We start from the raw sequence: 12,255 nt of genomic DNA on the forward strand, positions 1-12,255 counted from the left end.
CAAACACTGGAGAAAATCAACTGAGCACCCCCAAGTTGGACTTTCAAGGATGAGTCAACATCACAAGCAGATACACATGACAATAAGTAGAACAAAGATGAGTTCTAGTGCAGAGTTAAAGATAATTTCAATTATACCACAGTTGTAATTCCACCTACAAGAGAACATAAAATCATACTAAACTCGAGCCCAATATATATACTACTATTTTGTCTCCTAGAAAAGTAACGGGACTAGTTTTATACCAGAACTATACTATATATAACTGCATGAAGACAAGAGAGCTATGCAGATCTATGAGAACTTGACAGAGAAGTAACTTAGTGGGAAACACAAAGCCATTTCAAGGAGATACTGCAGGGCAGAGGATCCCCTTCAAAGGGAAATTCAACAGGCTTCTGTGGTCTCATTGCTGCAAGGTTGCTTACCCTGTTGACTAAGTTTACTGTAAACTTTTAAATCCACAATCTTCTGGTCTATTTGGAACCACTGGTCTTCTGAAAGCTCTGCCTTGCCGTACCAAACTTTAGTGATTTGTGCTGAAACAAAAGCCAGTGAACAATCATTAAGAAAGGCAAATTTTAAATTCTTGCGAGAGAAGCAAATTTTAATTTTAAGACAACTTCTTGTGCAAAGATAATTGCTCACTGTGAAAACCGTCACCCATCTGCATAAACTCTAGTTGAATAACAAGAGTTTTACAGAAGAGACATGTGTTTTTCTAAATTTTTTTTTTTCTGGAAAGAAATTTCAAGACAGATAAAAATAGTTCTATGCTTTCCTCCAGAATAAACTCAAGTGTAAGTTATGTTGAGCATTCATATACGTCCAGAAATACAAAGATAGATAATTAGGATATGAGACACTTAAATGTAGTCCATGCAAATGATGGGTAATGATTTTAAGATTTTTTTTTTTTTTTTAATTTTTTAATTTTTTATTTTTTATAAACATATATTTTTATCCCCAGGGGTACAGGTCTGTGAATCACCAGGTTTACACACTTCACAGCACTCACTAAATCACATACCCTCCCCAATGTCCATAATCCCACCCCCTTCTCCCAAACCCCCTCCCCCCGGCAACCCTCAGTTTGTTTTGTGAGATTAAGAGTCACTTATGGTTTGTCTCCCTCCCAATCCCATCTTGTTTCATTTATTCTTCTTCTACCCACTTAAGCCTCCATGTTGCATCACCACTTCCTCATATCAGGGAGATCATATGATAGGTGTCTTTCTCTGCTTGACTTATTTCGCTAAGCATGATACGCTCTAGTTCCATCCATGTTGTTGCAAATGGCAAGATTTCATTTCTTTTGATGGCTGCATAGTACTCCATTGTGTATATATACCACATCTTCTTGATCCATTCATCTGTTGATGGACATCTAGGTTCTTTCCATAGTTTGGCTATTGTGGACATTGCTGCTATAAACATTCGGGTGCATGTGTCCCTTTGGATCACTACATTTGTATCTTTAGGGTAAATACCCAATAGTGCAATTGCTGGGTCATAGGGCAGTTCTATTTTCAACATTTTGAGGAACCTCCATGCTGTTTTCCAGAGTGGCTGCACCAGCTTGCATTCCCACCAACAGTGTAGGAGGGTTCCCCTTTCTCCGCATCCTCGCCAGCATCTGTCATTTCCTGACTTGTTGATTTTAGCCATTCTGACTGGTGTGAGGTGATATCTCATTGTGGTTTTGATTTGTATTTCCCTGATGCCGAGTGATATGGAGCACTTTTTCATGTGTCTGTTCGCCATCTGGATGTCTTCTTTGCAGAAATGTCTGTTCATGTCTTCTGCCCATTTCTTGATTGGATTATTTGTTCTTTGGGTGTTGAGTTTGCTAAGTTCTTTATAGATTCTGGACACTAGTCCTTTATCTGATATGTCGTTTGCAAATATCTTCTCCCATTCTGTCAGTTGTCTTTTGATTTTGTTAACTGTTTCCTTTGCTGTGCAAAAGCTTTTGATCTTGATGAAATCCCAGTAGTTCATTTTTTCCCTTGCTTCCCTTGCCTTTTGCGTTGTTCCTAGGAAGATGTTGCTGCGGCAGAGGTCAAAGAGGTTGCTGCCCGTGTTCTCCTCAAGGATTTTGATGGATTCCTTTCGTACATTGAGGTCCTTCATCCATTTTGAGTCTATTTTTGTGTGTGGTGTAAGGAAATGGTCCAATTTCATTTTTCTGCATGTGGCTGTCCAATTTTCCCAGCACCATTTATTGAAAAGGCTGTCTTTTTTCCATTGGACATTCTTTCCTGCTTTGTCGAAGATTAGTTGACCATAGATTTGAGGGTCTATTTCTGGGCTCTCTATTCTGCTCCATTGATCTATGTGTCTGTTTTTGTGCCAGTACCATGCTGTCTTGATGATGACAGCTTTGTAATAGAGCTTGAAGTCCGGAATTGTGATGCCACCAACGTTGGCTTTCTTTTTCAATATCCCTTTGGCTATTCGAGGTCTTTTCTGGTTCCATATAAATTTTAGAATTATTTGTTCCATTTCTTTGAAAAAGATGGATGGTACTTTGATAGGAATTGCATTAAATGTGTAGATTGCTTTAGGTAGCATGGACATTTTCACAATATTTATTCTTCCAATCCAGGAGCATGGAACATTTTTCCATTTCTTTGTGTCTTCCTCAATTTCTTTCATGAGTACTTTATAGTTTTCTGAGTATAGATTCTGTGTCTCTTTGGTTAGGTTTATTCCTAGGTATCTTATGGTTTTGGATGCAATTGTAAATGGGATTGACTCCTTGATATCTCTTTCTTCTGTCTTGCTGTTGGTGTAGAGAAATGCAACTGATTTCTGTGCATTGATTTTATATCCTGACACTTTACTGAATTCCTGTATAAGTTCTAGCAGTTTTGGAGTGGAGTCTTTTGGGTTTTCCACATATAGTATCATATCATCTGCGAAGAGTGATAATTTGACTTCTTCTTTGCCGATTTGGATGCCTTTAATTTCCTTTTGTTGTCTGATTGCTGAGGCTAGGACCTCTAGTACGATGTTGAATAGCAGTGGTGATAATGGACATCCCTGCCGTGTTCCTGACCTTAGCGGAAAAGCTTTCAGTTTTTCTCCATTGAGAATGATATTTGCGGTGGGTTTTTCATAGATGGCTTTGATGATATTGAGGTATGTGCCCTCTATCCCTACACTTTGAAGAGTTTTGATCAGGAAGGGATGTTGTACTTTGTCAAATGCTTTTTCAGCATCTATTGAGAGTATCATATGGTTCTTGTTCTTTCTTTTATTGATGTGTTGTATCACATTGACTGATTTGCGGATATTGAACCAACCTTGCAGCCCTGGAATAAATCCCACTTGGTCGTGGTGAATAATCTTTTTAATGTACTGTTGAATCCTATTGGCTAGTATTTTGTTGAGTATTTTCGCATCTGTGTTCATCAAGGATATCGGTCTATAGCTCTCTTTTTTGGTGAGATCCTTGTCTGGTTTTGGGATCAAGGTGATGCTGGCCTCATAAAATGAGTTTGGAAGTTTTCCTTCCATTTCTATTTTTTGGAACAGTTTCAGGAGAATAGGAATTAGTTCTTCTTTAAATGTTTGGTAGAATTCCCCCGGGAAGCCGTCTGGCCCTGGGCTTTTGTTTGTTTGGAGATTTTTAATGACTGTTTCAATCTCCTTACTGGTTATGGGTCTGTTCAGGCTTTCTATTTCTTCCTGGTTCAGTTGTGGTAGTTTATATGTTTCTAGGAATGCATCCATTTCTTCCAGATTGTCAAATTTATTGCCGTAGAGTTGCTCATAGTATGTTCTTATAATAGTTTGTATTTCTTTGGTGTTAGTTGTGATCTCTCCTCTTTCATTCATGATTTTATTTATTTGGGTCCTTTCTCTTTTCTTTTTGATAAGTCGGGCCAGGGGTTTATCAATTTTATTAATTCTTTCAAAGAACCAGCTCCTAGTTTCGTTGATTTGTTCTATTGTTTTTTTGGTTTCTATTTCATTGATTTCTGCTCTGATCTTTATGATTTCTCTTCTCCTGCTGGGCTTAGGGTTTCTTTCTTGTTCTTTCTCCAGCTCCTTTAGGTGTAGGGTTAGGTTGTGTACCTGAGACCTTTCTTGTTTCTTGAGAAAGGCTTGTACCGCTATATATTTTCCTCTCAGGACTGCCTTTGTTGTGTCCCACAGATTTTGAATCGTTGTATTTTCATTATCATTTGTTTCCATGATTTTTTTCAATTCTTCTTTAATTTCCCGGTTGACCCATTCATTCTTTAGAAGGATACTGTTTAGTCTCCATGTATTTGGGTTCTTTCCAAACTTCCTTTTGTGGTTGAGTTCTAGCTTTAGAGCATTGTGGTCTGAAAATATGCAGGGAATGATCCCAATCTTTTGATACCGGTTGAGTCCTGATTTAGGACCGAGGATGTGATCTATTCTGGAGAATGTTCCATGTGCACTAGAGAAGAATGTGTATTCTGTTGCTTTGGGATGAAATATTCTGAATATATCTGTGATGTCCATCTGGTCCAGTGTGTCGTTTAAGGCCTTTATTTCCTTGCTGATCTTTTGCTTGGATGACCTGTCCATTTCAGTGAGGGGAGTGTTAAAGTCCCCTACTATTATTGTATTATTGTTGATGTGTTTCTTTGATTTTGTTATTAATTGGTTTATATAGTTGGCTGCTCCCACATTGGGGGCATAGATATTTAAAATTGTTAAATCTTCTTGTTGGACAGACCCTTTGAGTATGATATAGTGTCCTTCCTCATCTCTTATTATAGTCTTTGGCTTAAAATCTAATTGATCTGATATAAGGATTGCCACTCCTGCTTTCTTCTGATGTCCATTAGCATGGTAAATTCTTTTCCACCCCCTCACTTTAAATCTGGAGGTGTCTTCGGGCTTAAAATGTGTTTCTTGGAGGCAACATATAGATGGGTTTTGTTTTTTTATCCATTCTGATACCCTGTGTCTTTTGACAGGGGCATTTAGCCCATTCACATTCAGGGTAATTATTGAGAGATATGAATTTAGTGCCATTGTATTGCCTGTAAGGTGACTGTTACTGTATATGGTCTCTCTTCCTTTCTGATCTACCACTTGTAGGCTCTCTCTTTGCTTAGAGGACCCCTTTCAAGATTTCCTGTAGAGCTGGTTTGGTATTTGCAAATTCTTTCAGTTGTTGTTTGTCCTGGAAGCTTTTAATCTCTCCTTCTATTTTCAATGATAGCCTAGCTGGATATAGTATTCTTGGCTGCATGTTTTTCTCGTTTAATGCTCTGAAAATATCATGCCAGCTCTTTCTGGCCTGCCAGGTCTCTGTGGATAAGTCAGCTGCCAATCTAATATTTTTACCATTGTATGTTACAGACTTCTTTTCCCGGGCTGCTTTCAGGATTTTCTCTTTGTCATTGAGACTTGTAAATTTTACTATTAGGTGACGGGGTGTGGGCCTATTCTTATTGATTTTGAGGGGCATTCTCTGAACCTCCTGAATTTTGATGCTCGTTCCCTTTGCCATATTGGGGAAATTCTCCCCAATAATTCTCTCCAGTATACCTTCTGCTCCCCTCTCACTTTCTTCTTCTTCTGGAATCCCAATTATTCTAATGTTGTTTCGTCTTATGGTGTCACTTATCTCTCGAATTCTCCCCTCGTGGTCCAGTAGCTGTTTGTCCCTCTTTTGCTCAGCTTCTTTATTCTCTGTCATTTGGTCTTCTATATCACTAATTCTTTCTTCTGCCTCATTTATCCTAGCAGTTAGAGCCTCCATTTTTGATTGCACCTCATTAATAGCTTTTTTGATTTCACCTTGGTTAGATTTTAGTTCTTTTATTTCTCCAGAAAGGGCTTTTATATCTCTCGAGAGGGTTTCTCTAATATCTTCCATGCCTTTTTCGAGCCCGGCTAGAACCTTGAGAATTGTCATTCTGAACTCTAGATCTGACATATTACCGATGTCTGTATTGATTAGGTCCCTAGCCTTCGGTACTGCCTCTTGTTCTTTTTTTTGTGTTGAATTTTTACGTCTTGTCATTTTGTCCAGATAAGAGTAAATGAAGGGGCAAGTAAAATACTAAAAGGGTGGCAACAACCCCAGGAAAATATGCTTTAACCAAATTAGAAGAGATCCAAAATCGTGAGTGGGGAGAAAGGGGATAAAAAGAGGTTCAAAAAGGAAGAAAGAAAAAAAAAACAAAAAGAAAAGAAAAAGAAAAAAAAAAAGAAAAGAAAAGAAAAGAATTTTTAAAAAAAGAAAACACCTAAGAAAAATGTAAAAAAAATATATATATATTAGATAAACTAGTAAAAAGTCGTTAAAAAAGAAAAAGGTAACAGTTAAAAAAAAAATTTTACCCGAAGGCGAGAAAAAAAAAAAAAAATGAAAAAGAAAAAATTAAATTAACTGCAAGTCTAAAAAAAATCACAGGAAAAAAGCCATGAGTTCCGTGCTTGGCTTTCTCCTCCTCTGGAATTCTGCTGCTCTCCTTGGTATTGAAACCGCACTCCTTGGTAGGTGAACTTGGTCTCGGCTGGATTTCTTGTTGATCTTCTGGGGGAGGGGCCTGTTGTAGTGATTCTCAAGTGTCTTTGCCCCAGGCGGAATTACACCGCCCTTACCCGGGGCCGGGGTGAGTAATCCGCTCGGGTTTGCTTTCAGGAGCTTTTGTTCCCTGAGCGCTTTCCGTAGAGTTCCAGAGGACGGGAATACAAATGGCGGCCTCCTGGTCTCCGGCCCGGAGGAGCCGAGAGCCCAGGGCCCCACTCCTCAGTGCGCCCTCAGAGAACCGCGCCCAGTTACTCCCGTCTGCCTGACCTCCGGCCGCGCTCCGAGCTCACCGAGCCTGCGACCGGTTCAAGGTAACACGGAGCTGCGAGCTTACTGTCAGCTCTGTCTCTGCAGCCGGCTTTCCCGTTCCAATACCCGCAAGCTCTGCGACACTCAGACACCCCCGATCCTTCTGTGACCCTGCGGGACCTGAGGCCACGCTGACCCCGCGTGGGCTTCGCCCCGGTTTAGCCTCTGGAGCGATGTCCCTCAGCGGAACAGACTTTTAAAAGTCCTGATTTTGTGCGCGGTTGCTCCGCCGCTTGCCGGGAGCCGGCCCCTCCCCCCGGGGTCTATCTTCCCGTCGCTTTGGATTCACTTCTCCGCCGGTCCTACCTTTCAGAAAGTGGTTGTTTTTCTGTTTTCAGAATTGCTGTTCTTCTTCTCTTCGATCTGCCGATGGATTTTCAGGTGTTTGCAATCTTTAGATAAGCTATCTAGCTGATCTCCGGCTAGCTGAAGCAGTCTCAGCTTGCTACTTCTCCGCCATCTTGACTCCTCCCCCCGATGGGTAATGATTTTAAACATTGTTCTAGAACATATCTGAAAATGGCTTTCTGCAATAAGTGTCACCAGTGGATCTCAAAGGAGATCCTTTGAGATCAAGAGAGCAAAGGTCTCATCACATAGCTAATAAATTAGCACCTCTGGAGGGAAAGATCTACCCAACCTGTTTTTGCGATTGTAACATGACCAGCCCAACTGGTTAATGGACCAGCATTTGGAAACACTAAAGAGATAGATTTTAAATAGAGTTTTCCAGTTTAACCAAATCTAGACTCTAGCCAGAAACAACATACTAGAACACTGTTGTTTAGGAAAAACTGCTTTAAATACCAGTAATACCCTGCAAGGACAGAATATTCTGTAGTTCACCTCGTACTTTCCTGCGTATGAGTCAAGTGAGACACGTACTCATTTTATAGGCAAGGTATTCTAGCTACTAACTGACTGAGCAGTCATCTGATTCCAATTCCTGGCCCAGTTCTCTCTGTACTATATCAGAAGGCCCTCAAAAGTGGAGAGCCTCAGATCAAAGCCAGCAATGTCAGGCAGAACAGAATTAAGCATCTTCACATATAAAGAATGACCGAGTAAGTCAAAGCTTCCCCAAGTCATAGAATCCCTGTTACACATACATGTTCAATTAGGGAAGTTGCTAAATTAATCCTTCCAGAAGAAAGACTTTGCCAAAGATCAGTGCGAGACATTGGCAGATTTGCTTTAGAGACCCAGGAATAGATTCAGATCACAAAGACAATCAGACATTGAATAAGACATACCATCATCAGTTGTCACCCAGAACATCACGCCTTGGCCAATGGTAAAGAGGGTGAGGCCCTCAATGCCTCTGCGGTCTACTCTGTACCCAGAGCCATCTTGTTGAATACTCTCTATGAGGCCTCGCCCTGCAGAGAAAGACTCGGTTAATCTCACGTAGCCCGCCCAGCTCCACTCCATCCTGCAGCTCTTTGCGTCTTGTCTTGCCTCCCACCAGGAGGGCACTGTCCACCCTGCATTTTCTGAAGGACAGTTCTTCAATTACTCTACTCTAACAGTGATACACCAAAGATTGGCTCACGCACATTGGTTAAGTTCTCGATTTTATGCCTTCACAAAGGGACAACCGCGTGACTCTGTGGGCTTACGTCCTACTCAGAATGGGTTTGTCTGGAGGATGGTGCAGAATATGTAAACTCAGGCCTAAAACTGTTTGGAGTCATGGCTGAAGAGCAGAAAGCAGAACATCACTCTTTCTCTCTGGCTGAAGTCCTTCAGGCAGGGTGTTAGGGTGTGTTATAATTGCTTACCAGTATCAGCCCAGTAAACTCGGGTTCCCGAATCCAAGAAGGTCAGGCCCGCAGGGACCTGGGATTTCTGCCACAGCACCTTCCTCTTGCGGCCGTCCATGGAGGCACATTCAATGCTGGACCCGCACCTGCCGTTGTCCTGGGCACCCAGGTCCACAAAGCACATGACTGCAGAGGGCGGGTGGAGCACAACCGAGGCTGGCTGGTAGAGATTTTCACGGACCAGCACAGTGGGATACTGGCCTTTTGAGGAAGCCACGTTGATGTGAGGATTCTCACTGTCAATCCAATATATGTTTCCACTCAACCAGTCCACAGCAAGGTCAGTCACTGTTCCCTCCACAGTTAGGATTTTCCTCCAAGAGAGTTTTCCAGATTCTTTGAGCCTCAGTAGCCTGATATCACCATTATCCAACTCTGAAAGGTAGAGAGCCTTTTCCTGGACTATGTAATCCAGGGATGCAAGCTGGTTCGCATTGGTAAAGGGAAGTATCCTATGTTCTGGTAAAGCTGGTTGTCCTAGTAAAGCTTCTAGATTTTTCAGATAAATCTATGGGAAAAAAATTAGGGTGGATGGTACCAGCTGAATCTAGTGTAATTCTCCGTCTTGATTTGCAATAATGTCACAATATTGAGAATCTAGGGAAATCTGAACTTATCATCTAAAAACAGATAGTCATTATTTCTCTCCCTTCCTGGAGCTTTAAGCATTTAAATGTCCTTGAATCCACGTGTTTCAAAAAGCGACCCTTTTGTTAAATGTCCTCCCCTTTATTTGGTAAATGTTTGAGCTATAATTGACATACAACATTTGTCTAAGTTTACCAGGTTTGTCTAGTTTACTAAGTTTTTCTAAGGTGTACAATGTGTTGCTTGGATACATTTGTATATGAAAGGCCCTCCCCTTTAAATGAGTCTCTGCTATTGATATCTTACTGAAACTGAAGTCAACCCTCCGTCCCAACATTTGTCCTTTTAAAGTGCTCAAGTTGTAAATGTGGTAGAAGTTATTAGAAATAACTTATTTGTTGGTGTCTCCTAGGACTTAAGAAAAGTTCCCCCGTAACTTGTACTTCCCCCTCACCAGGCTAAAACCCAGCTGAGCTGCTGGGACTAGAATTACTCTATATCATCAGCAAGATGCCCGGACAACTACGCCAGACACACCACACTCTCAGAGCCCTACCCCGTGTGCTGGTGTACTAGTTCTCAAGGAGTGTCCGCATTTCATAGCCACTTCATTTTTGGTCGTGATAGCTCCCAGGACACAGTGAATACTAAAATTTAAGTTGTATGTGCAGAATATTCCAAGGGAAAGTGGGGCTGGCTGGTTTGGTCAGTAGAATATAAAACTCTTGATCTTAGGGTCGTGAGTTTGAACCCTAAATTGGTTGTAGAGATTACTTAAAAAATAAAAATAATTTACAAAAGAGTATTCCAAGGACCAGGACCCCTACTATTACAACTGTTGCCTGGAGAATTCGAATTAGTCAGTCTGAAACAGACCACGACCCAGGCACAGACATGTGAGTGAGGCTGCAGACCAGTACCTGCATGATAGCTGTGGGCAATGCGAGGAACAGAAATGCAGAATCCTCGAGCGGAATGCAGGTGGTGCCATCGTCCGCAAGCAGGAGGCCAACTGGACAACGACAGCTTGCCTTGGATCGCGGGCTCAGAAGGCACAAGTGAGAACAGCGGGCGTCCAGACAGGGATTAGGAGCCTTGGGCTGGAGTACTTCGTGCATTATCTGTAAGAGAGTAGCTGGATGTCACCGGGCCTTGTTGAATCCTCACAAACAGCAAGTGAATAACCCTTGCTTTTTAATCACGATAGAAGGAGGTCACTACAGTCTGTACTTGGGAAGGTCATATAGGTAGCCTTTTCGGGGAGAATTGGGGGATTTTTTTTTAAATATTTTATTTATGTATTTGACAGAGAAAGACACAGCGAGAGAGGGAACACAAGCAGGGGGAGTGGGAGAGGGAGAAGCAGGCTTCCCGCTGAGCAGGGAGCCCAATGTGGGGCTCGATCCCAACACCCTGGGATCATGACCTGAGCCGAAGGCAGATGCTTAAGGGCTGACACTTAAGGGTGCCCCTAGGGGAATATATCTGAAGAGTACACTGGAGACCTTGAGTCCATGAGGCTGCTGGGAACGTTTGATGAGAACAGCCCTGCTCTTGCCTGTTGTCTTCTTCACGCGCTGTACTGTTCTCGTCTTCATGTCAGACCAGAAGACTTCATCTTCAAACACAGCGACCGAAAAGGGGCTCCTGATTTGTGTTAGCTGCAACATCTAAAATGGGGGTGATGAGGTTTCTGGGAGGAGTTTTATACAAAGCATGAGACATCTCACACAGCCTGATACCAAGGAATACTTACGCTAACACCAGTACCATCCAGATTAGCAGAGCCAATACAGTGAAACTGGTCATCAGACCAGAATATCTTCCAGCTCAACCGGTCGAGAGCTATGCTGGTTGGCCAGCCGAGACCTTGACTGATGAGGACTTTCCTGCCGCTACCGTCCATCCCTGCTTGTTCTATTTGAGGTTCTCCTCCAATTTCAGACCAGTACATTAACCTGTGTGGACAAAAGTCAGCTGTAAAGTGTTACTTCACAGACAATATCAATACATTCCTTGAAACGCTGATTTCTAGCCCAATTATTTTTTCCTCAAAATTGGTCTATGCCGTAAGTGAAACTGTGAAGTAAAAGAGAGTTTCCCTGGAAATCTTAGGGTGCACATTTGTCATCATGTGGGGATAAAATATCATGATGGTTATAAGCAGCCAAGGAACATAGTAGCTCCTGGACCTGGAAAATAGGGAACCTGTCTTTTTCTCCTGGGCTAGAGAGCAGGCTGACTCTATGGGAAAGGTGTACCTCGGACTTCACTGGTCACAGTCAAGGCCAATAGACGCCTCAGTAACTATTGCCAGTTTCCTGAGGACCATGGTAACAGATTCCTGGTAGAAGGTATTGAAAAGGGGAGAAAGCAGATAGAGGGTACCCAGTCCGGATCACCTCTCAGTCCTAAGTTTTGCTCCATCTTGCTCTTACATTTAGGACACGCATGGCCACCGCAATGACGGCTGGGCTCTGACAGTTAGGAAATGTTGTTTCCAAGTTTCTGGACTTCTCCAGAGAGAAAGGACTCTGGATGGAAGAACCTTGATTCACCCTCACACGCAATTATTTTCCCCACTACTACCAAGCCCATTCATGTAAATTAAACACTTCTCTTGAGTGCCTGGGTGGCTCATTCAGTTAGGCATCGGACTTTTGATTTCAGCTCAGGTCATGATCCCCAGGTCCCGGGATCGAGCCCCATGTCGGGCTCTGCACTCTGTGGGGAGCCTGCTTGAGGATTCTCTCTCTGCCCTTCTCCCGCTTGCCCTTTCTCTCTCTCTCCCTCTCGCAAATAAATAAATAAATCTTAAAAAAAAAATAAATAAACACCATCCCTAATTCCATTCTTTTTCCTCCTGCCATTTAAAGCCATAAAAAAAATATACCTCTGAAGGGAGAATTATGTTCACAGAAGAAAGTTTAGGTGAGCCACCAAGTGCAAACACCTATACCAAACTTCACTGAAATAAAGAACTTTTATCAGAAGCTTTTAAGATTA

The 12,255-nt window shown here is 42.1% G+C and overlaps 1 protein-coding gene across 2 annotated transcripts in view; it reads right to left on the reverse strand.

The window, feature by feature from the left end:
• The window catches only part of LOC131820521 (prolow-density lipoprotein receptor-related protein 1-like), a 50,895-nt gene that overhangs the window by 9,620 nt on the left and 29,020 nt on the right, over nt 1-12,255 (reverse strand). For both annotated transcript variants that reach the window (XM_059156209.1, XM_059156210.1), the window contains exons 24-29: nt 11,006-11,207; nt 10,755-10,919; nt 10,170-10,370; nt 8,620-9,169; nt 8,092-8,217; nt 429-539 (exon numbers count right to left, since the gene is read on the reverse strand). In XM_059156209.1, coding sequence (XP_059012192.1) covers nt 429-539; nt 8,092-8,217; nt 8,620-9,169; nt 10,170-10,370; nt 10,755-10,919; nt 11,006-11,207 — 1,355 coding nt within the window. The remainder of the gene's footprint in view (nt 1-428; nt 540-8,091; nt 8,218-8,619; nt 9,170-10,169; nt 10,371-10,754; nt 10,920-11,005; nt 11,208-12,255) is intronic.

This window comes from Mustela lutreola, chromosome 18 (assembly GCF_030435805.1).
Source record: "Mustela lutreola isolate mMusLut2 chromosome 18, mMusLut2.pri, whole genome shotgun sequence".
Lineage (NCBI taxonomy): Eukaryota > Metazoa > Chordata > Mammalia > Carnivora > Mustelidae > Mustela > Mustela lutreola.